This window comes from Dromaius novaehollandiae, chromosome 8 (assembly GCF_036370855.1).
Source record: "Dromaius novaehollandiae isolate bDroNov1 chromosome 8, bDroNov1.hap1, whole genome shotgun sequence".
In the NCBI taxonomy this organism is placed as follows: Eukaryota; Metazoa; Chordata; class Aves; order Casuariiformes; family Dromaiidae; genus Dromaius; species Dromaius novaehollandiae.
In genome coordinates, this window is record NC_088105.1 from 9,529,317 (window position 1) to 9,550,657 (window position 21,341).

Genomic DNA, 21,341 nt, shown 5'->3' on the forward strand with positions numbered 1-21,341 from the left:
TCTGGAAATTTCAAGCTGCTACAAGGTATTTTTTTAAAGCCTCTCCCTTCCCTTCTCCGTGCCTTAATATAAACTGCCCACTTCATATGTACAGCAGTGGTCCACATACCACCTTCTACCCTGGGGTCAGGCCAGGACAGCCCTGTTTGGAAGTGCCCCAGCATGGACACCAGTGGTGGGGTGAGCCTCTAGTGCAAGTTGAGTTATTATTTCAGCTCTGAAGGTTGTGCAGTAGTGTAGTGGGACAGAGAGAGAGAAAGGGAAAGGTGGGCAAGGATGAACAGAAAGGTTGGCGAGGGAACTCAGCTGTGCCACCTCCTTCCTCTTCCTGGACTGTTCCACCACTGCTGAAGATGATCCATGTGCTCCATGACAAGTCCCTGCTCCTCTCTTCTCCCTGGTTTAGTTAGCCAAGGCAACAGACAGGTCTGCTCCTGTGGGGGTGCAGTGCATGGTGCACCAGGAGCCCATGCTGGAGCCATTCCAGTACCATGTCAAGGCAAGGAGTCCCAACCAAGGTGACACGGCTGCAAGCTGCAGTGTGCACCTGTGCAAATTGGAAGTTCCTGAGACGTGGCCCTCCCCATGCCCAGCCTTTCTCCCCACGCCTTCGCATGGCTTTAGGTAAAGGCCCTCCACTGCAGTTTGGAAGAGCAACAGTGACGTACAGTGGCTGGATCAGTTATACCCAGGTGACTGGTGAGTGAGTAAGAACTAGCACAGATCTAGGATGGTCCTGTTTTTTAAAGGTTTTTTGCTCTGTGCCTGAGGCCTTGCCTGTAGCAGCGAGTCTTCATACCACCAGTTTGTATCACTGTAATGGCATCAGCTTAACCTCCAACACTGCTGTGATATGGCAGTGTAACAAAGGGCCTGTTCTGCTCTGATCTACCCTGTGTAACTCATATAGCTAAATTGCACCCTGCATGCCAGGCAATTCAATAAGAGGAAGCAGATTTGCCGCATGAGGACCTGGACCTTCATTACAGATCAGTGACTCCTAGTATGTGCCTTTGCTTGCCTTTAAGCAAATGGAAGAGTGGGCAGAGCAAAGCATTCAAACCAGCCCAAGAACAGGCAAAGACTGGTGGGGGAAGTCTTCGAAAGGCAGTGAGCATCATTCCAGTGGAAAGGGTGGGCAGCCAAGAAAGTGAAATTAGTGGTGCACTGAAGCCACAGATGTCCACAATGGGATCCAGAATTGTTTTTCCCCACCACTCTTCCAAGCAAGTCTTATGTTTTTTCAGCTTCCATCTGTCAGTTCAAGCCTACTGCTAGCAGAATGACTTCCTAGCATCATTTGCTGCTCAGAGGCTCGCATTGCGATAGTCTGTGATCCAGTCACCAGCAGCGTGGTGCCATATTGAGGGACCTGTAAGTCCCATCGCCTTCCTGCACCTGCCTTTCACCTTCCAGGTTATCTATTTGAAGCCTGTGTTCATCAGAGCAGGAGCCCTCTGTCACTGTTATAAGGTCCCTGGCACGGAAGAGCAAAGCTAACAAGGACTAACTACATCCAGGCCTTTTGCTCTTGCCCCAGCTATGGTGGTGGGGCCCGGACAGGGTCGCCTTGCTGTTCCAGGCTGTGTGACCGTGCACGGCGCTGGCCAGGATGGTAGCAACGAGGCACTCGTCTGCACCATGCGATGGGGGACAGCCAGGTGGTCCCAAGCAATAACTGCATCAGCTCAGAACAAGAGGCAATTTAGTGCCTTCACCCCAGGGGTTTCTCTAACCCAGGGCTGCACAGCAGAGGAGATGTTAAATCTCCCTCTGTGTACCTGTGGCACGCTATAAACTTTGCAACACGGCGCCTGGAGCCCTGCCTGCTGGCTCGAGGGGTGAGAGAGGGCAGAGGGAAACATCTGAGGCAGGCTGTCTAGTGAAAAAAGGACAGGCGCGTGTTACAGAGGAAAGAAAGGTCTCATTAAGGATGGAGGCTTGCAGTCAGCACTGGCTCAGGTAAAACTCATCAGCGCTGTCCAAACTTGTGTATCGAAGGCATTCAGCAGTGGCTGGGGTCGCAGTGACATGTCCTCTTCAAGAGAGCAGTCCCCAGCTAGCCTGGTACATCATGGGCTTTTTATGCCTTTATGTAAAAGATGTGGTATATATCTCGGTGCCAGGGAAGGAGACTGAAGCGGGTGGGCTCTGCTTCTGGACTTTTTCTTCCTTTCTTTTTCATCATTTTTGGCAAGTATTTTGTGCTTGGACTGTTTTAGCAACACAAGATGATATTGGTCTGCTCTGGTATGACAATTCCTCTGCTAGAGCGAGATTGACAGATTTGGCCAGAGTACAAAGAGGAGCCTCAGAAAGAGCTGGGACCAGGCCAGCAGGATTTACTGGTGGAGGCTCATTTGCCTGAGAGAAGTATGTAGCTGCTGGCTGTGGGACAAAGCAACTCAGTGCACGTACCCAGAGGGGCTGGGGGGCAAAGAGAGCGAGGGGCACCACAGGCGTCCGTAAGGAAGGTCAGTGGTAGAAACAAGGCAGCAAGTGCAGGAAAAAAGGAGTCCAGGACTCCTAAATCAGTATGATCTCCCCAGACAGGTAAGGAAAGGCCTTGGCTGAGGCAGGTAAACCTGGGCTGTACCAGGGAATGGCCTTCAGGAAACCTGTCTGCAGTGGGCGGCAGGATGGCACGGGAAAGTCTGGAGCATGGGGGCTTGGGGATCAAGCTGCATCCCAGGGAGCTGCCTTGAGATGACCGCTCGTGCCTCTGCGTGTTGTCTGAGAGAGCAAAGGGAGGCAGCACTCACGTAGGTGCTCCAGCAAACATCACGCGATCTTCTTTGTGCTGGCAGCCTCACAGGCCATGCTCCTTACTGTCACCAGTGCGGCGAGGCAGGTGGCCCCCGACTCAGCTCCCACGAAGACGGGATCTGAACAGAGGAGCTCTTTCTCCCGGCTGGCTGGAGCACATCTCCTGCTCATGCCCAGCACATCTCACGGGCAGCAGGCTGCACTGCGGTCCGGCCCCACAGCAAGCGTGCTGGGCTGAGCGGGGCGGTGCTCGAGTGCACTGTGCGTGTGGCTGACCCGGACAAGCTTGCTCCCTCCAGCAAGAGAAGTGCATGCTTAATTTGAAGCACAAATGGGAGTTTTAGGGAAAGCTAAGGGCCTGAGGTTTGTGTGCCAGTGCCTTGGAGACCCCACTGGATCCCACCTGCAGGGATCAAAGAAAATAAGAGCAAAGCTATATATCCTTCACTGCTGATGCATAGAAATCATCTGCTTAAGATTCTCCCAGAGCTGGTCTCTAGGGAGAAACTGCTGATCCCCTATCCCCTTCATCCCATTTCTCCTTCTGACCCCACTAGACACCCTCCTTGCTCTGTGATGGGATGACCCTTGGGTCTTCACTGGGGAATACTCTTCTCTTGAGGGCTGTGCAGCTCCTGAGGCTGTAGGGCCAAGGGGTGACTGGGAATCGCATGCGGTGCCCTTCTGGGGCTGCAGCCCAGGCTTGCGGGTGTGTTTCTCCAGGAAGTTCCTGAAGATCCAGTGCTTGGAAAGTGGCCTGTGGGAAGAAGGGCACTGCATTCCCGTGGTGTGTGAGCCACCTCCCCCGGTCTTCGAGGGGATGTACAACTGTACCCAGGGCTTTGAGCTGGACAGCCAGTGCATCCTGAACTGCGAGCCACAGAGCGAGAGGGTGAGTGACGTCGGGGAGGGACAGAGATTGGCCAAGCACTGTGCTTCAGAGCATCTGAAAGCAGGTCACAGCACCACTGGGGGGGGGGGGGGGGGGGGGGAGCACAGGTCACCAAGATGTGATTGTGAAGAATGATGGGCCCTGCTGCTCTTTGAAACCTAAAAGGAGCAAAAACATTTACTTTGCAAATGCTTCCTCCAGCCAGATGCACAGTTGTGCTCCTGGGAGCAAGTGCTGGCTTCATGAAGGTCTTCCAGACAACGTGAGCCCCCAGCCTGGGGCTCTTCCCACTCTCGCTCACTGCTTTTGGGCAATGACCGCGACTGTGTGGATACCAACACCGGCGCGGGGTGCACCCCCAGCTCGAGACGCTCTCTCCCTCCCTGGTAACACTTCCAAAAGGCAGCAGCCATTCGTCCTGTCAGCAAGCCTGCTTGTCTTTAATGAAAGGGGTAGGAAATGAAAGGCAGAGGGCTTCCAGCAGGCTTTGAGAGCAGCTGCTAATGTGTTTGCCTGGGATGACTGGCAACATCACTGCGGCAGACTTGCTGACAAGGGGCTTGCCTGGGGATGGAGGCTGCTGCCTGCCAGGCTCTTCCACCAAAGGTTTGCACCCGGCCTGCTGGAAAGGTCTTGTCGAAAGAGGTACAGTGAATTCCCTCTGGTGGGATCCAACAGCAAGCAGCTGGAAAACAATTTGCTTTCTGGTCAGTAGTACAAAGTATCCTTAGACTGGACCAGATGGCCACAACCCAGTTGCTCTGGAGAATTTTGCTCTGGACTTCACAGGCAGAAGAGGGTCATTTTTCTTTCTATTACCCACTGGAGCTGAGCAGCTGGTGTGAAAATATCACTAGTAGCCAGGTCGGGGTGAACCCTGCAGCTGGCTTGTAGTAAAGAGGACTGCTCTCTCTTCACTTTCCAGGTTCCCATCCTTTGCACTAAGGAGGGCTTATGGACAGAAGAGTTCAAACTGTGCAAGAACTTACAGGGGAACTGCCCGCCGCCTCCGGAGCTGAATTTTGTGGAGTACAAGTGTGAACAGGGGCATGGAATAGGTGAGGACAGATGGAAACTAAACAAGAACTGAAACGTCAAGGAGTCCTTGTCAAAACCCCTTTTCTCTCTTTGGAATGGGCTCTTTGTTGACTCAGTTGTGTCTCACCTCCCAGAGAACTACCTGGAAGGTCATGATGATTGTTCTTTCAATCCCCACTAAATTTGTCACAGAATTCTGTTTTCTCTTCTGTCCTCTTTCTGAGCACAGAGGCAGAGGGGTGGCTTTAGCTATGTGCATATATGACTGTATTCATGGACAAGCTAGAGCCCAGCTGGCTTCAGTGTAAGGATCTGTATTTTCAGAAGAAGCTGGGCAAACCCAGCCCTTTACAGTGATTTTCCCTTCCTCTGGCCCTCCACCCCCACAACATCTCTCCACTTATTATTATTGCTGACGCTTGCAGGATTAATGCAGCAGGTCTTAGACGAATGCTGGAGTGACAATCACATGTAACAGAGCACTTTCACCAGACGAGGGACCACATCATCCGTTTCTTTCTTGGGTTTTAGTACCTCTGTGTTTTCAGTAAAAGCTGCAATTCTCAGTCATAATCATTACATTTGATTTGGCGTCCTGCTGGACTAGACACTTGAGCAAAACCCACATTACTGAAACAAACATGGTGATCATCTGCATCTGATCAAAACTGGCTGAGGCAAGTCTAAGGGCAGGGCCTGCTAAGTTTAGGCTTCGGACAGATCTAGTGTGAGGTTCAGGTTAGGACTGGGACCCACGCGTTTTTTCAGGGTCCTTTTTGCATTTTTTTTTCTTGCACGTCTTTATTAGTTCCTAAGTTCCTAAGGCCCTTTACCGTTAGCTATAAGGAGCCAGACATTATGGGATTGATTTAGGTTACAGTAGGGCCAGTTAAGCTTGCTTTATTTCTTGATGATGAAGGCTCTGAGCCGAGCTGTTTTCCTTCTGTTCTCAGAAGAATGGAAATGATGGGTAAATCTGTTGTTCAGGAATTCAGACATCCTGGAAGGTGCCAACATTGTTTCAGAAAACTAATCACCATGTCGTTATTTCCAAGAGCTTAATGCAAGAAGAGCCAATAGGTTACATTCCAGCAGGAGCAGCTCCTGGGTCATAGGAAGGCAGTGGGAATTCAGCTTGGTAGAAAAACTATGAAAGAAGCTCCCTAACATACCCGCAAACATCCCGTAACATCCAGGGCAGTCTTATTTTCATGTTGGGTCTGATGTCTTGCTGTTTGAGCTTTGATCCATCTTTTAGGTCACGTTTGATTTTCTACTCAGCCAGGAGAGGGGAACTGGTTGACCGAAACAACTCCTGTAGTCCCTGGGGTAATTCAGGTTTTGGGAAGGGAATTGCCATCCCAGGCTGGGAGGGAAAGGATCTCCTTTACATCTGCTTCTGCCCTCAGTGAAGAGCTGGGATGTTTGGGTCTGGTGCCATCCTTTAAAACGTAGTTGCCTGGTTCCTGCTGTAAGTTCTCAAGGCTGTGTATCCCCCCTGCAGGTGCTGTGTGCATGCCTTCCTGTATTATCCCCCCCAGCGATCCAGTCATACTGCCCGAAAATGTAACTGCTGAGACTATGGATCACCGTCTGCAGCCCACCAGAGTCCAGGTAAAAGGGGAGGTGCCGTTCCTCTAACGGGGAGCATTTGCATTCTCTGGTTCTGGCTTCCCCATGCCTGCCTTGGGCAAACGTAGAGAAGAAGCCTCAGAATATTTCTGGTGGGGCCACCTTAGTCCTGCCTCCTCTCTCTACAGTGGTTTTCAGAGAAAAGCCCTTTGCCTCGGGTGAAGAAGGGTAAAAGCTGAAGAGGGAAGTAGCATAAATATGCGTGGAGTTTGGCTGGCTCTCTCCAAGGAGCTGCAGAGGCTGCCTGCTGTGGAGATAGCTACTAGTTGCTCGTTCTGGCCACCTCTGCCTGAATGTCCGCAGGGAGACTGGGCTGAGCTCCACACAGCCAGGGAGAAAGCCTTGCAGGATGTGCGAGTACTGAACTTAGGCCAGATGAGCACCATCTGCATGGCCAAGAGGGAAACCATCCCCTGAAATGATTGGGCATATAGCAGCAGGTCCTTCATCAAAGACCTTTTTTTCTTGGAAATGTTAGCCATAGTGTAGTATCTGTATGGCTTTTGGCTCCAATAGTCAAATTTATCACCTCTTCCCAGTGAAATCCCTTACCTAAGGGCACTTTTCTTTGCCCATCTTGAGCCCTTCTGGGTAAATCCACTTGGTAATGATGAGGTAGCTGGGTGGCAAAGTCAAGAGGGAGTCTGGAGCTCTGTGCTGAGATACCGTGTGTCTCATGAATGTCCCCCTAGCCTGCAATTTTCCACACCAAATGTTCTCCTTGAGCTAAAATAATTTCTTTCCGTTTCAACAAAAATGGCACAGACTTTCTTAAGGAAAAGAGGGCTGAGAAATATTCACATTTCTGCCCTTTTTAAGACTATATTTGGATATTCAAGCTCTCATTTCCCCAGGTTTTGGCAAGCTCTGGCAAAGGTCTTCGCAGTGTCTGTGCCCATGTCCCCAAGTACATTTGTGTTGATAGGCCTTCACCCATGGTCAGTGGAAGTTCTAGTCAGCCTCTCTGCATATGCCTGCTTCAGCACAGGCCACAGGGCTTCCAGATAACTCTCGCTAAGCATGCTGCTCCCCCGATCCAGTTTATAACTAGATTCCAGTGCCGAGGTCCTCCTCCATCCCCACAACTTCTTCTTTGTTTTCTGTCCCTTTTAGATGCTACTGCACAGCTTCCTACTCCCCTATACCTATTCAACATAAGCTATCAGCTCTCATCTGAGCTCTCCAGGACTAGCAGGATAGCGCAATGAATGAAGTTTAGTGCAGGAATTCCACTGATTTTTCATGACATAGTGCATGCCTAAATCTGCTACACTGTTGTTATTGTCAGCCAATGTGCTAGGAGGGTTGAGTTTGGGAGAAAAAGCCACCCTTGACACTTGGCACAATGAGAGTTCTGGTCCCCAGTTACCTGGCAGCTGAGATGCAGCCCCAAGCAAGCATCTCCCTGCTAAGGAGGAGGCAAGGCACTGTCAGCTGTAAGGTGTCTCTGGCTGCCAGGACCCGCTGGCCTGCTGATTGCCTCCTGCTTCTGGAACTGGGAGCCTTTTCCTCCCCATCTCTTACTCATTTTGTAGGCAAAACGGCTCAAATAGCTCAAATAGTTTGGATCTTAACTGCACAACTCTCCCAAAAAGCAGCTCCACCAGGGTAAAATTTCTTAAAATAAAAACGAGATGCATAAGGAAGGAGGTGGAACAAAGAAAAGCAAACAATCTTCCTAGGAGCCAGCGCTCCCATCCAAACACTTTCCCCTCCTCCTGGGAACCCACAGGAGGCCCAGAATTACCAGTGCTTCATGCCTGTGGATACTACTGTATGTCATATTGAATCAGACCCATGACAGATCACTGTCTGGGGGTGAGTGTGCCCATGGCATGTGGGATTGTTAAGCACAAGCATTGGAAGGAGGCCTTAAATTTGAGGGATCAAATGGTTTGGCCTGTCAAGGCGGTGGCGTTCAGCTTCCCTTTCGCCACTGCTGTGGGCTCTCGTGCAAGGGAAGCATTTTACAGAGAGGAGGAAAGGAGGAGGAGGGAGGAAGGCATTATTTTAAGAAATGGCACTCCTCCTTGCCAGGAGCTCTCCCTGGAACGTCTTGTTTTCATCTCTTCTCCAGCTTCTTCCTCTGCTCCCCCCACTTTTGCTTCTCTAGTACTCATTGCTCACACAGTGTTGGCTATCTAGGCTTGCTATATCTGGGGCTGCTGTGCTCCTGAGGTGACAAGAAGAAGATGAGGCAAACTAGGGCTTAGGCTGGCCCTCCTCACGGGGAGCTGTACAGACCACTCTGGGAGAACCACTCAGAGTCCTGTTTTGCTTTCAACACTGATTCATTGCATCCTGCAGCCAAGCAGGTTTGCTCTCTGCCTTAATTTCCCAACCTGGAATATGAGTTTGCTAAACTGCCATTCAAGTCACACAACAAGCATGTATGAAACAACCTGACAGAGCTAGGATCCAAACATCCTTAGGGCTGACTGGGAATCGGTTAGCTTAGCCAGCATCCTGGGCCTCTGTCCCATCTGATCACGGCTTCCCCTGGGCCTGAGTTGCCTGTACTGGCTGAGAATGGTGCCATTAGGCCAGGCTTGCTCCTGGCAACTGGTCAGGCTGCAATAAAGACTGACTGCAGCAGGAAGAAGTTGAAAAATGCAACTAAAATGCAAGGGATCTGGGTGAACAAGGATCTCATATGTCTCTTGACACTTGCCAGGGTGTTAGAGAAAAGCAGTGTCCTTGCTATCATCATGCTTTCTGGCCACCTTCCATGGTCAGCAAATGGGGGTGCATCAAACAGATGATAACCCGGCCAGCTAGGTTGCTGCTGCCTCACCCTTCACCTAGCAAAATGTGTAACTTGCTGAGCCACGTCATTGCCTCAGCAGCCATCAACCGAACGCACAGCTATTGAAGATTGAGTTCACCCCTTGAATTCAGACCTCCCACTGACTGGAGAGAGCTCCCCCGTCCCTGCCTGGCATGATTCCTGGGGATGTTGGAGCTGGGCTGCCTTCCACTGTACATTTCCAATGTGAGACTAGGGAAAATATACGTGCCCTTCTGTACGATTCCTGTTCTGTGAAGGGCATCCTAGGACACTTTCACAAGCTAACCATCATTTTATGGGGCCTCAGATTTCAAAGTCTGCCTGAACTTTACGGGGAGGAAATTGTATGTGTGGTGGGGTTTTTCTGCCCTCTGTATAATCATGTGTGCTCTTAGCAATATCCCTTCAGAACTCGTGGGACGGAGCGTTCCATTTACATGAAACCAAGCCCTTCATATCTTACTCTTGTATCCGTTTGGTTGCAACAGCTGACTTAATGCCTTGTAAATACCAGAGAGAGCCTCTTTGCACATATGAACGTGAGTCTGGTGTATCCACTTCAGACCAGCTCCAGGGAGGTTAGTGCTCCAGTGTCCTTTGGAGACATGGTTCTCAGAGCCTGAGCAGGAATCAAGGAGCTCATTGACATCAAGTGACGACCGGTTGGGCCCTACATTTGATACAAGTGAGAAGCTGCTAAACCAAGCATCATGCAAAGAGGTGAATGGAAGGATCCAGTTTGTTGTAGTCCTGGATGGCTCCTTTCCAGCAGCAGCTTGTGGCCAAGACAGCAGGGTATGGCCCCAAGTTAGCCGTCATGACACAGCATTGCCAGCTGACCTCAGTTCTCTGGCAGTCCCTGTCATCTCCCTTCATCATTTCCCACTTGTACGACCTCTACCTTGAGCAATGTGCCCAGGTTTGTGGGTGAGCAGACCCAGTTGCCTCAGGTTTGATGGAATTGAAAGGGCTTTCCTCTGGAGAGAGGTGCAGGGAGGGTCCTGGTGTGGCAGTGCTGTTTTGCACTGCGATGAACAGTGCAGTGATGCAGGAGACACAGCACCTCCAGAGAGCACCCACGGCTTTTGCACTCACTCGCCCACCTCACCTGACATCTCTTCTCTCCTTTCCTCTTCAGCATATCGTATGCACGGGCAGGCTGCGATGGTATCCAGACCCCTCCGTCATTCACTGCATCCAATCGTGTGAGGTAAGTCCCCCCCTTTTCCCAGCTTGAGCAGCCTGCTTGTTGCAGGAGAGCTCCTGGCAATTCAGACTCGCTCCAGCACAAAGGTGGAGCTGGACGGCTTTGAGTTAGTGTTCGCTCTAAGCTGGGCCAGGGCTTGCTGGCTGAGCAGAGAGACCAGATCAAGCATACTTGGGAAAGTGCGGTGATGACAAGTTGGGTTTTCAGAGCCGCCATATACTGCCAAGACATCACAGAGGGTGGAGGAAACTCCACGGGTACAGGCAGTGCAGGCATGCTGAGCGTTAGAGGGAAAACAGCCAGATCTCAACCAGGGATTTCCAGATACCACAGATTTTCACGTGTGATTGCTGGCACTCTGGCCTCTGACTGCCCACAGCCCATGTGTAATGAAAGAGTAATTAGATCTGGGGTTAGTAGCACAGACTCCTGAAGCAGATCTGAGCTTCTCTGAAGTTTGAGGATGTTTTAGATCAGAAATTCAACGGAAATGCACTGATTTTTTTTTTTTTTTTTTCCTGAAACTCCTGTTTGGGAAGAAAACTCTTTTACTGTACCCTTTATCTCCAACATGCTCAGTGTCAGTAAGACAGGCATGTAATTCTGCAGTCCACGTGCAAAGCTAACAGAGAAATGCAAATGGCTGAGAAAAAGGAAAGATCAAAGGTAAAGATACTTTCCCACTCAAACCTGTCTGTGGGCCTGAGTCCTGCAGGAAGGGACTGGATCAGAAACTGGTTGGTGGAGTGGAACATGGATGAGGGATCATCAGGGCATTATTGGCTTGGAAAGTGGCAGGGTGGTGAATGCCATTTCCATATCTTGCGCTGAGAGTACAGTGTAGCAGCCAGGATGAGGCTGGGGAATGAGACTGCAATGCACTGCTAAGCTGCAGAAGTGGGCCAGGTCCTCATAACATATTTCCTTGCTTGTGCACTTCTTCCTGGCTGACTCAGGAAGAATGTTCTAGCAAAGGGTTTCACTGGCAAGGGGTATCCCCAGAAAGCGTGTGCTGACTCCAAGCCTGAATATTTCCTTAACCAGAACCACAGTTCTAGAGTAATACTGATCCAGAAAAGCCCTGTGTGATCCACACATCCAATCAAAACAACTAGGATTTCCAGCGTCGTATATGCAAAACAAACCGCTCCTGAAGAATCTGCAGACAAAGAATTCTTTGCAGAAATTGGTTAGCCACTCATTTTATTTTGAATAATGACCAGGCACGAGAAAATAATAGGCAGCTTGGAGTCAGTTCGCAAAGGAAAGAAAAAATAGGCAGTCTTTGTCAAACACTATTTGTTATTATGACTGAGGGTAAAAAGAAAGGGGGGGGAGGGAATTTTGGAAAGTTTTATGCTGAAACTTTGGGATTTTTACCAAAAAGGAAAATGTAAATGAAGTTTGCACACCAAAAATAGCACTGGGTTTTGCTGATATATTTTTTTGACACACTCCTTTCATTGCAAATGATTGGTTTTGTTCACTGGTTCTCCCCAGCTCAGCTCTTTGTCAACTGAAGTGTGGGTGAAAGGGCAACGTACATGACCACACGTGATTGTGTGGTTTGAATTTTGCAAGGGGCAGGGGTACATCCACAGGAAGGAAGTGTTATGGTCCAGCAGAATGTGCAGCAGAGTTATTTCCCAGCTTCAATGGATGTGTGGTATGTGTCCACTGTAATTCATGGGCTCCAAGCCTAGGGGAATAGTCTGCTGTGTGCTATAGACATTTGGTGGTTGAGTACCAGAGTTTAATGATGGATCCTCCGTTGTCGTGGGAGCACTGTGTCTTTCTAAAGCATATCCTTTAGCTCAGCTCCAGGGCAATGGATTTGAAGCAGTTCACATGAGCCTGTGACCTTCTCTATGGCTCTCCTGCTAGCAAACAGGTCAAACTGAGTGAACAGAGGTGCCTGTTTAGGTGACAGGTTACTCCCCCCCACACATCTCTGTGAGCTGGTCCTTCCAGAAAGAAGCAGACTTTGTGTGACGTGCTCCTTCCTCCCTTCCCATATGGCTCAGGTGAGAGAAAGAAGACACAGCCTGTGGATGCTCCCTTAGACACAGATGACCTGAACCTACCTTAGCCCTTCTTCCTCTGTGGTTTCGCACCTCAGCTTGGACCTGTGTCTTCAGCAAGAGGCCCCACAGGGAAGGATGAAAAATGCCAGATTGTCTGCGTGTGTGTGTGTGTGTGTGTGTGTGTGTGTGTGTGTGTGTGTGTGTGTGTGTGTGAGAGAGAGAGAGAGAGAGAGAGAGAGAAAGGGACCAACTACGTGAAATCCTAGCATCTCTTTGTCACTGTCTTGTCATTAGCTGCCTAAATGTACTCATGGTCAACTCTGTTCCTGTGTGTTTGTCATCCCCATCTACTTTTAAAAAACAATGACAGACAATTGTCTTAGCCTACAGGAAGTTAAGCAAGCCAAAATTTTGCAATGTCCTAACAGAAGATGGGGAATCCATGCTCTTCATCACCCTTGTAGGCTTTTCTACACCTTTTTCTGCTTTCAATTAGTCTATCAGCAGGAATGACCAAGCAGTACACAAAGCTTCCTTGTTCTGGAAATCTCTCTCCTGACAGGACCTAGGAATGTATCTGTCATTTCTGCAGTTGCATCAGCTTGGCAGCTCAGAGATGTCCTGAGGTCAGCAAGAACACCCAGATCTTTCTCTCCCTCTTTTATTTCCAGCTGATGAGCTCCAAGCTAACAGCAGATGTTTTACTATCAGTACTCCAGTGCTTGCCCTTCAATTTTATAGAAATGAATGTCATCCTGTTTCTCTCCCTAGTCCTTCAGGTCAACTAATGATTTGTCAGATATCCTGATCCTCCACTGTGGAACAATGTCTCTTTTCTTTGGCTCATGAGCAATGTCATCAGCACAAACCTACTCTTAAGGTCACAGCCACTCACCATAATACTAATCAAGATCGAGCTTCAGATTGTTCCTTCCTGCCTGATCCTTCCTTTTCTGAAAATGCCCGCAGCCACCTCCTCCCTGTTCTCCTTCTCCTCACTTCTCACATGCTTGTCTTTGATTATTCTTTTCACTGGGATTTCTTCTACAATCTTGCATGTTATTCAGGTTGGCCTAAAAAGCCAAGTTTTGCTAGATGACTTCCCCTCTTTTATATTTTATCATGGGCTTTAGAACAGACATTGTCTGGCCATAAGGAATAACTCATACCAAAACTGAATCATTCGAAGTATTGCACTTGGAGCTGCTGTTTGGCACTGGAGGGAAGGGAGGTATTACCAGTCCCCCTAGCCTGACCACTGGAAATGCCCTGAATTTTGTTTCCACTTCATCTGTGCTCACTTCTGTCCCTATACCCTCATTCCCATAGCTATCCTGCCTTCATCCTTGTGACCAAAAGCATGGCAGTTCTTGAAAGCCATTTCATTTGGGTGCCAATCTCCTGGGGGATGTGAGGACATCAGACAGTTAGAGTAGGATGTAGAGAAGGTGTGGAATATAACCACTAATCTGTTCTTGCTGCATGAGCCTCCCCCATCTCCTTTCCTTGTTCTGTCCTTCCTCGATCTGCATGAGGAATGTTTTGCTTTAGTAGTCCCTGCTGGATCTGGCTTGGTTCAGCTTGACTTGCCAGCTGTGCCTCTTGGTCCCAGATTCACAGCCCCTCATTTCACGTTAATCCCTCAATGGAGGCAGTCTCTGCTATGCAGTGGGCAGAGCAACACTGTTCCAATGGACTGTCCAGGTCACCTAAGGTCTGAGTCACCCTTCGGAGATGCTATTGTCTCTCCATTGACAGCAGAGAGCGTGTTGGATGAGGAAGCCTTCTCATCTGCACACCTCAGGGGAACAACCCTGTGTAAGAGAAATCCAGGCCTCCTGGCTCCTCTTACAGTCTCTCCCTGGAGGAGTCACTTCAGGCTGGGGTGTGGGAGCGCTAGCCAAGCTCAGCCTCCAACCTACCCAGCCCCAGATGGAGCCGCGCCTCACAAATCTCCTGCTGGAAATTTCAGGTCACTGTGCAATGACATTAGAGGAATTCTCACTCATCTTTATCGTACACTGGCCGTGGATCAGTCTGCCTGCTCATCTCTTTCTCTCTCCTCTCCCCACCTCCCTTCTCTTTCCATTAATCTTGTCGTCCATCTGCCTCCTGATCTCTCGCTATGCCTTGCCAAGTTCCCCATTCCCGGAGCGCGGAGGCACGTAGTTCAGCGGATGAAGGAGGGAGGGATGAAAAGCATTCCAGAAGCTCATCAGGAATACGAGTTACTGCCGAGTGCACTTCACGTCTCCACGGCCAGCGGAACATCTCATCCTATGCCATCAGTAGAAAAACAGATGGCAGCAAGGCAGGGTGAAAGGAGAGGGCATGCAGAGAGGACTTGGGGCTAGGTGGAGAGGGGAATGGAGCAGCAGAGAACCCCCCTTCTCCCTCCCTAAGATCCAGGAAGAGATAGTTATGATCTTGGTGTTCTACTCAGCAGCTTAAGAAGGTGTTTGTAATCTCTGAGGCAAGGTCTCCCAAGCCATAAGTAGGTGACAAGCTTTCATCCACACTCCTCCCATGCCCGAGAGCGAGGGTTAGCTGAAGTGAGGCTGTTGCCTGCAGAGGAGGAGAGAGCATGTACACAGATCCAGGCTACACATTACTGCAGGCTGCTCACTTAGCCTGTTCCTGCCATGGTCTAAAATGGTCCATGCAGTGGCTGTCTGAGTGTGGCCAGTATTAGCTGCTACCAGCTGCTACAGTGCCTCTCCTAGGCTGTGCCGCTCTCCAGCTCTGTGCTCCCATTTCTTCCACCACAGGGGCTCCTCTCTTCTCACACTATGGCTGTGGTTTAGGTGATTGCTTATTTCATCATCATCATGTTTGTCCAGTGTTACTCACAGGATGCAGTAACTACCATCATCCCGCTCAGACAGGGCAAGGAACACAGGCTGCTTTCGAATGATCAAAGTAGATGTGGGTAGGCTATTCTGGGAAGCCAGTATGCTCTGCAAGATGCTGGCCCTCACCACTCCTGCTCTTCTTCATCATTGCATGCAGGTAGCAAAGGGTTCATGGCAAGAGATTTAAAGCAGCATGCTCTGGACGGACCGTTAGCAGGTAGAGCTTCATATTGTTATGGCTGGATGTGGACAAGAGCTAAAATAGCTATTGGTCTGCCTCCTAGCCTAGCAATTCCTTCCTAATGTGACTCAGTGCTGAGTGCAGACTGCTTCTGATATAGCTCTCTTGCTTCCTGGCATGTCCCATACCTCCAAGTTGTTGAACTGGCTTCTTCTGGCCAGTGAGTAGGCTGACTCTCTTACTTGATTGTGTGTGTAACATTTTCCAGCCTCATTCCTCCCCGTCTTCATCCAAGGCCCAGACAAGGTGCCCCTAGTTTCCTTTTGTCATGTCGTTAGGGGGTCTTGAGAAATGCAGAGAGTGATGGTGATAATCAAGAGGAAAGTTCCCGATCTACAACTAGGGCCTGTGCATGAAGCAACTGATGCGTGGTTATGGCTCCTCCAAAATCAGTGCTTGGCACCTCCTTCTCACCCCAACCTGTCACCATTAGTAGAGCAGGCAACTTTTATTGCCCATTTCCATGTCTGCAAGCAATAGCAGCAGGACTGGGTGTGCGTGAGAAGCCTCCCTGTGTTCACGCACATGTGTGGCATTTCTCTGAGGGTAGTAGTAGATACTAGCCATATTTCAGTCCTCTAATCCAAGCCATCTGCAGCTGCATTCCACACGCTCTCTCAGATCATTGCCTTGCTTTCATCATCCTCCCCTCCTTATCCCACTCCCCCTGTTCGCTCCTCTTCCACTTGTCTTATACGTATTCCAGACACAGGCCTTAGGTAGCCAGCTGGTGACTCATGCTGGCCATAGAAGCACACGTGCTCAGCTGGCTGCCTGCAGCTCCTCTGGAAAGGATGGGCTACAGGCAGGTTCCCTGATTCAAGTCTCAGAGCTGAAGTATGGGGAATTTGTGTACATCCATGGTCCCGTTGTGACTCTCCATTCTAGCCTCCAGCCAAGCTCTCTGGGTGCAGGGCAACATGGTGGATTGAAGTGGCCTGGCTTCTGTTACAGAGGCGCTCTCCTCTGCCAGGAAACCCTGGTAGCCTTTGAGCTGAGTTGGCTGCTGTGCTACCGTCTCTGGTTGAGTTTGGCTGTGTTTTCATTTCCTGTGAGCAGCCCTGCCTGTGTGCTGGGGGAACATCCAGATACTTTGGCATGAGATCACTGCCTCACACCCTGGGTGAAGAGAGGCCATACCAGAAAGCTGCCGCTAGCATGAACTGCTGGGAATTTCTCAGGTCTTCCCTGCATGAGGACAAGGTCTAGATGCCCTTATGTATGCTGCTGGTCATGTTATCACAACTGTAAAATCCTAACCCATTTTCTATTTTGTGGTTTTCCTGAATAATTACTATGGAAATGATGAAAAAGGGATTGAAGCATGTCTGTGGTTATAAGTTGTTCAAGAGTCTCTCAATCCAGCAGGTAGTCAAAGACCATCTACAGCCCTTCCCACTAATATGCACAAAACCCTTACTTGGCCTCTCTGTGGCATATGTCCAGCATTTCTCAGCCATAATTAACCCTTTTGAAAGCATCTACAGTAGTGACAGTGGAAGTCTCATCTAAAATTAGAGTCCCACTGTGTTTTAATGTTGCCAAGGTGTTGTGATGGGAGGCAGACTGTGGCTCGCTCCCCTAGGCAAAACACTGGAGCGTGGGCCCAGCTGTAAGCAGCTGCCTCTGCTCCTCAGCAGCAGCGGGGCTGCAGCACAGGCCAAAAGCTGAATTTTGCTGACTGCAGCTGGGATAAAAAACTGGGTGTGGAGGCTTCTGCCAAGAAAACAGCATCACCTCAGCCTGTTTTTTTTGTGGCTCCATCTCTTTGTGAAAGGTTATATCTAAAGGTGATGATCAGTGATGTCTTGTGGCAGATCGGGGCAAAAGTTCAGTGTGTCTGTGGCTGGCTGCAGCCGGAGATAACTGTAAGATAGGGTCAGTATGCATGGATGCGAGTAGGATGTCTGTAATATGGGAACAGAAGGGTAAGATGCAGACAGTGGTGTGATCACTGTCCATGCCTCAGAAACTTGCAAAGCCCTTCCTGCGCTGTGCTGTAGCTAAAAGAGCGACGAGAGTAGGAAGTGCTTGTTGCTACATCACCTGCAACGGCTTAACCAGCAGAAGCCCTCAGGATGAGTAGTTATCTAGGCAGCCTGGCCTACTTTATGGTCCCTCCTCCCAGACCCAAGGGGTTCTGGTTTTGTATCATGGCAAAGTTCAGCCCAGGTAACCAGGCAGAAGTGTGACTCTGGTGGACTGCTCCACAGTGGGAAACAGATCCTCTTCGATTCTCCATGGGCTGAAGACAGTGAGGATGACAAGCACCCCAGCTTCTCCAAGGAGACTCTCTAGAGCAACCAGCGATCTCACCATGGCCAGAATTTAAAGACACCCTCTTGTGATGCTTATGTCATTGCTGTTTCACCTCCGGTCTCCTGTCTCCATCGCAGCATTTCGTTACACCTTTATTCAGTCTGCACTCTTCCTCTGTCTGCCACCTGGCTTTGAAAATGTGAAGAAGATCCTACTGGACGTTATTGCTGTTCTTGTAAGAAGGCGAGAAGCAGACCATGCGATTCCTGTTCCTTCAGGGGTCTCACCGAAGTTAAAGCCTACAAACCCACATGATCCAAGTGACCAAGCATGACTCAGTGTGTTGTTGCCCTAGACTCTGGGAAATTCACATCTTGGATAATGTGAGCACTGTTGGTCTCCACATCTCAAGAGGATATAGGGGAGTTAGAGAAAAGCAATCAAAATGATTAAGGGGACACTGCAACTGCCTTATAAGGAGAACCTAAAAAGGCGGGGACTCTTCAGTCTGGCAAGCAGAAGACTGCTTGAGGTTTTCAAAATCATGATTGTGCTGGATAAGATGAATGCAGAACTAAGGAGTACTCACTGAGACTGGGATTTGTTTAAAACGGGTAAAAGAAAGTACTTTGTACACAGTGAACACTGAACTCTGAAATTGTCTGCTGCATGAGGCTGCAGAGGTGAGTAGTAGCTGTAAGTTCAAAGAGGGATTAAACACATTAGTGGACATTGGTGGAACAGATACTAAAAGGAACAGACAAGGATATACCTTTCACCATGCCTAGTGCAGTAACTGCAGATGGTGGGGGAGTACGAGCAGCATGGACTGCAAATACAGGCTCACCTCCTGTGTCCCAGTGACACCTCTACAGCCAATACTGGAGTTCTGGGCTAGATGGACCATTGCCCTGAGCTAGCTGGCATTACTTTTGTTCTTATTCTGGCCCATCTAAACTGTTATCCAGCTGCAAGTTTGTACCGATTGCAATGTGGAAATTTGTGAGGGGAGGAGAGCAGTTAGATGCTTGTTAACCATCTCTAAGGTATACAGGCCTCTAGAACATAGATCTACTTCCACAGAGAGCTAGTTGCCCCAGGCTGTGCTCTCTTCCCACTCCCCAAGTTTCCCCCCTGGGAAGCAAAGGATACCTAAAACTGTGTGCATGTAGTGGTGGCACAGGTTGTCCCTCTCCGAATCATGAAGTCAGGGTGCCTGGGTACCACCACATCCTGTGGCAGCATTTATCTCCTGGGAATGTGTGGAGGGCTGGATGGCAACCAGGTTCCCTTCCTAATCCCTTCCCCCCTCATGGTGTGGTATTGTTAAACTGTGCCCTGTTTTGTCTCAGAAGTGGCCCTTTACCTGCAAGGGCAAAGTCTTTTGTGCAAGGGAGGTGGAAAACAAGATGGGAAGCTCTGTAAATACCTTCTGGATATGTTTTCATGCTGCCCTTGCCATGAGCGGGATGGGCAGGTTAGCACAGGTAGAACCTCAACAGCTAGCGGTCGTGGAGACCTAAAGAGGCGGATGGCGTTTGGTTGCTTTTCCAAGAAGGACAGAAACAAGGGGATTTGGCTGTGCGGTAACAGTGCCAGAGAGAAGTGAAATATTTTGCTTGCTTCTTGAACAGTGAGGGAGCAGGGACCAGAAGCAGCAGTCAGCCTCTGCAAGCCACAGCTTGTGTGCACTCAGGATCCCCAACCTGTTACTACTTTTCTGCCCTCTGCAGCTCAGTTGCCATCCCTCCATCCCTGCCTGTGTCCTGCTTTCACCTCTCTCTCAGCTGATCACGGGTCTTGTACCTTGTGATACAGACAGAGGGAGTGGAAGGCTGCCGAAAACACCCTCTGAAATAAAAAATCAATGAGTCGCTTTTGATAATAAATAAATATTCTTAACCTTAGTCCAGCCATCTGCTCTTCCAACATGAATATTCCTCTTCAGCTCCTTCATTGCTTGTACATTGTTTTTCTTTCTGTTTAAGATCTGTAACAAGAACTTGGCAGAAACCAGATACAAGTGGGTCAGGAGGCCCTTGTGGTTTTCAGGGCTTGTTTTGCATAACTCGTTCTATCCTGCAACATATTTTGCACAAGTGTCTTGCCAGGAGATCTAATCCATGGCAAGAGGCAAGCTGCTGAGGGCACTGTGGTGCTAGAGGCATAGGAAGTCCTGGCTTCTCTCGCATGTACACAACGCGAGCCCTGGGAACTGATAGTGCTGGGGACCCACTTCCTAGTGCCGCTGTGCTTGCCAAGAGCACTATCTACATACAATATCTTCTTGAGCTCCCCTTTGCCTGTTCTTTCCTGCTTCTGTTTTTTCCTCCTGTTGTCTCTTGTCAGCACTAAGATGAGCGTATAGAAAGGATTAGGCTGAGGACCCTGCCGTGAATAGGTCATGGACACAGAAGCTTTTATAGACACCACAAGGCAAAGACCTGCATTCAGGTGGTGTTCATCTACTCCATCTTTCCATCTCTTTCTTCAGTCTTGTTCCTGTAGGTTGTGGCAATGCCCTTTTTGGGTTGCTGTCTGCTGAAAGACAGTGTCTCTGAGGAGCGAGATAGAGAAACTGTCAGGGCAGAAGAAGTGCATCCCCCTTCAGTAGCCTGAGGTGCTACATACTAACTTCTGCAGCAGAAGTGTGTCCAAACCAAATCCTGGCCTGGGACATAGGAGTGTTTTCAAACACCATGAAAGCAAGGACCTGCTCTCCCAGTATGGTCATCTACAGCAGCGTTCCAACAGGAGACCAAGCAGTGACCGAACCACTGTGCTCTCATCCCTCTCCAGACTCCATTCCTGTCCAAACTCAATCCAGACTGATTCAACCAGGACTCAGGTTTGTGCAGGAAACCCATGTCCAGGGGACCCTCTTTGTCCTGTTGAAGACCACCTGGAGAGGCAACTCCTCTGAACTACCAACGCTGCAGTTAGTACCACTGCTGGGAACTGGGCCTTTACTTATTTATCTTGGGCACCAGAGTCCAAGTGATGGCACATGGGCTAAAACCAGACCACAGGATGTCTCCTTCCAGCCTGTCACCTCTTCCTTCAAAAGAGACTAATTGTTGCTCAGTGGATGCAGGCCGCACACCTTCTCCTGTTCCTGTGGATGGCCCTGGCAGACTTGGCTGACGGCAGCCATTTCTGGTGGTATGAGGCTGAAGATCCCTGGAAGGTGTGTTTGCTGGTGTCTCTCCTGCACAGCTTTGGTTTCTGACACCAAGTGATCAAGTCCACCTTGGCCTGGGGTAAAGGCACAATTTGGCTTCATTTGTATCAGAGCCACTGAAAGCTGGGGTTGATATGTGAACACAGAGTATTCTTTCTCAAGCAGGAAGCCTTTTTTTTTCTTAGTGAGGAGCGGGGAGAAGGATGCTGGAGCTGGAGCAGACATTCCTGAAGAACTGAGAAAACATGATGAAGGAACTCTGCGTGTTGAGCTGATAAGTGAGTAGCCCAGGGACACCAGCAAACTCAGAAACAACCAGCATTTCTCCATTTTGCTTTCTGGCCATGTCTGAAGTGATGGCGCAAGTCCATGATTTCTCCAAGCAAGCCATTGCAGGGACGTGTGCCTCCAGTGGTCATCCACTGTAGTTTAACAGGCCACACAGGAATGGCTCAGGGGGA

General features: G+C 49.6%; 1 protein-coding gene across 1 annotated transcript in view; it reads left to right on the forward strand.

The window, feature by feature from the left end:
- PAPPA2 (pappalysin 2) overlaps window positions 1-21,341 on the forward strand; it is a 119,685-nt gene that overhangs the window by 84,888 nt on the left and 13,456 nt on the right. Inside the window, exons 17-20 of the mRNA XM_064515609.1 lie at window positions 3,490-3,658; window positions 4,584-4,716; window positions 6,201-6,310; window positions 10,255-10,326. Coding sequence (XP_064371679.1) covers window positions 3,490-3,658; window positions 4,584-4,716; window positions 6,201-6,310; window positions 10,255-10,326 — 484 coding nt within the window. The remainder of the gene's footprint in view (window positions 1-3,489; window positions 3,659-4,583; window positions 4,717-6,200; window positions 6,311-10,254; window positions 10,327-21,341) is intronic.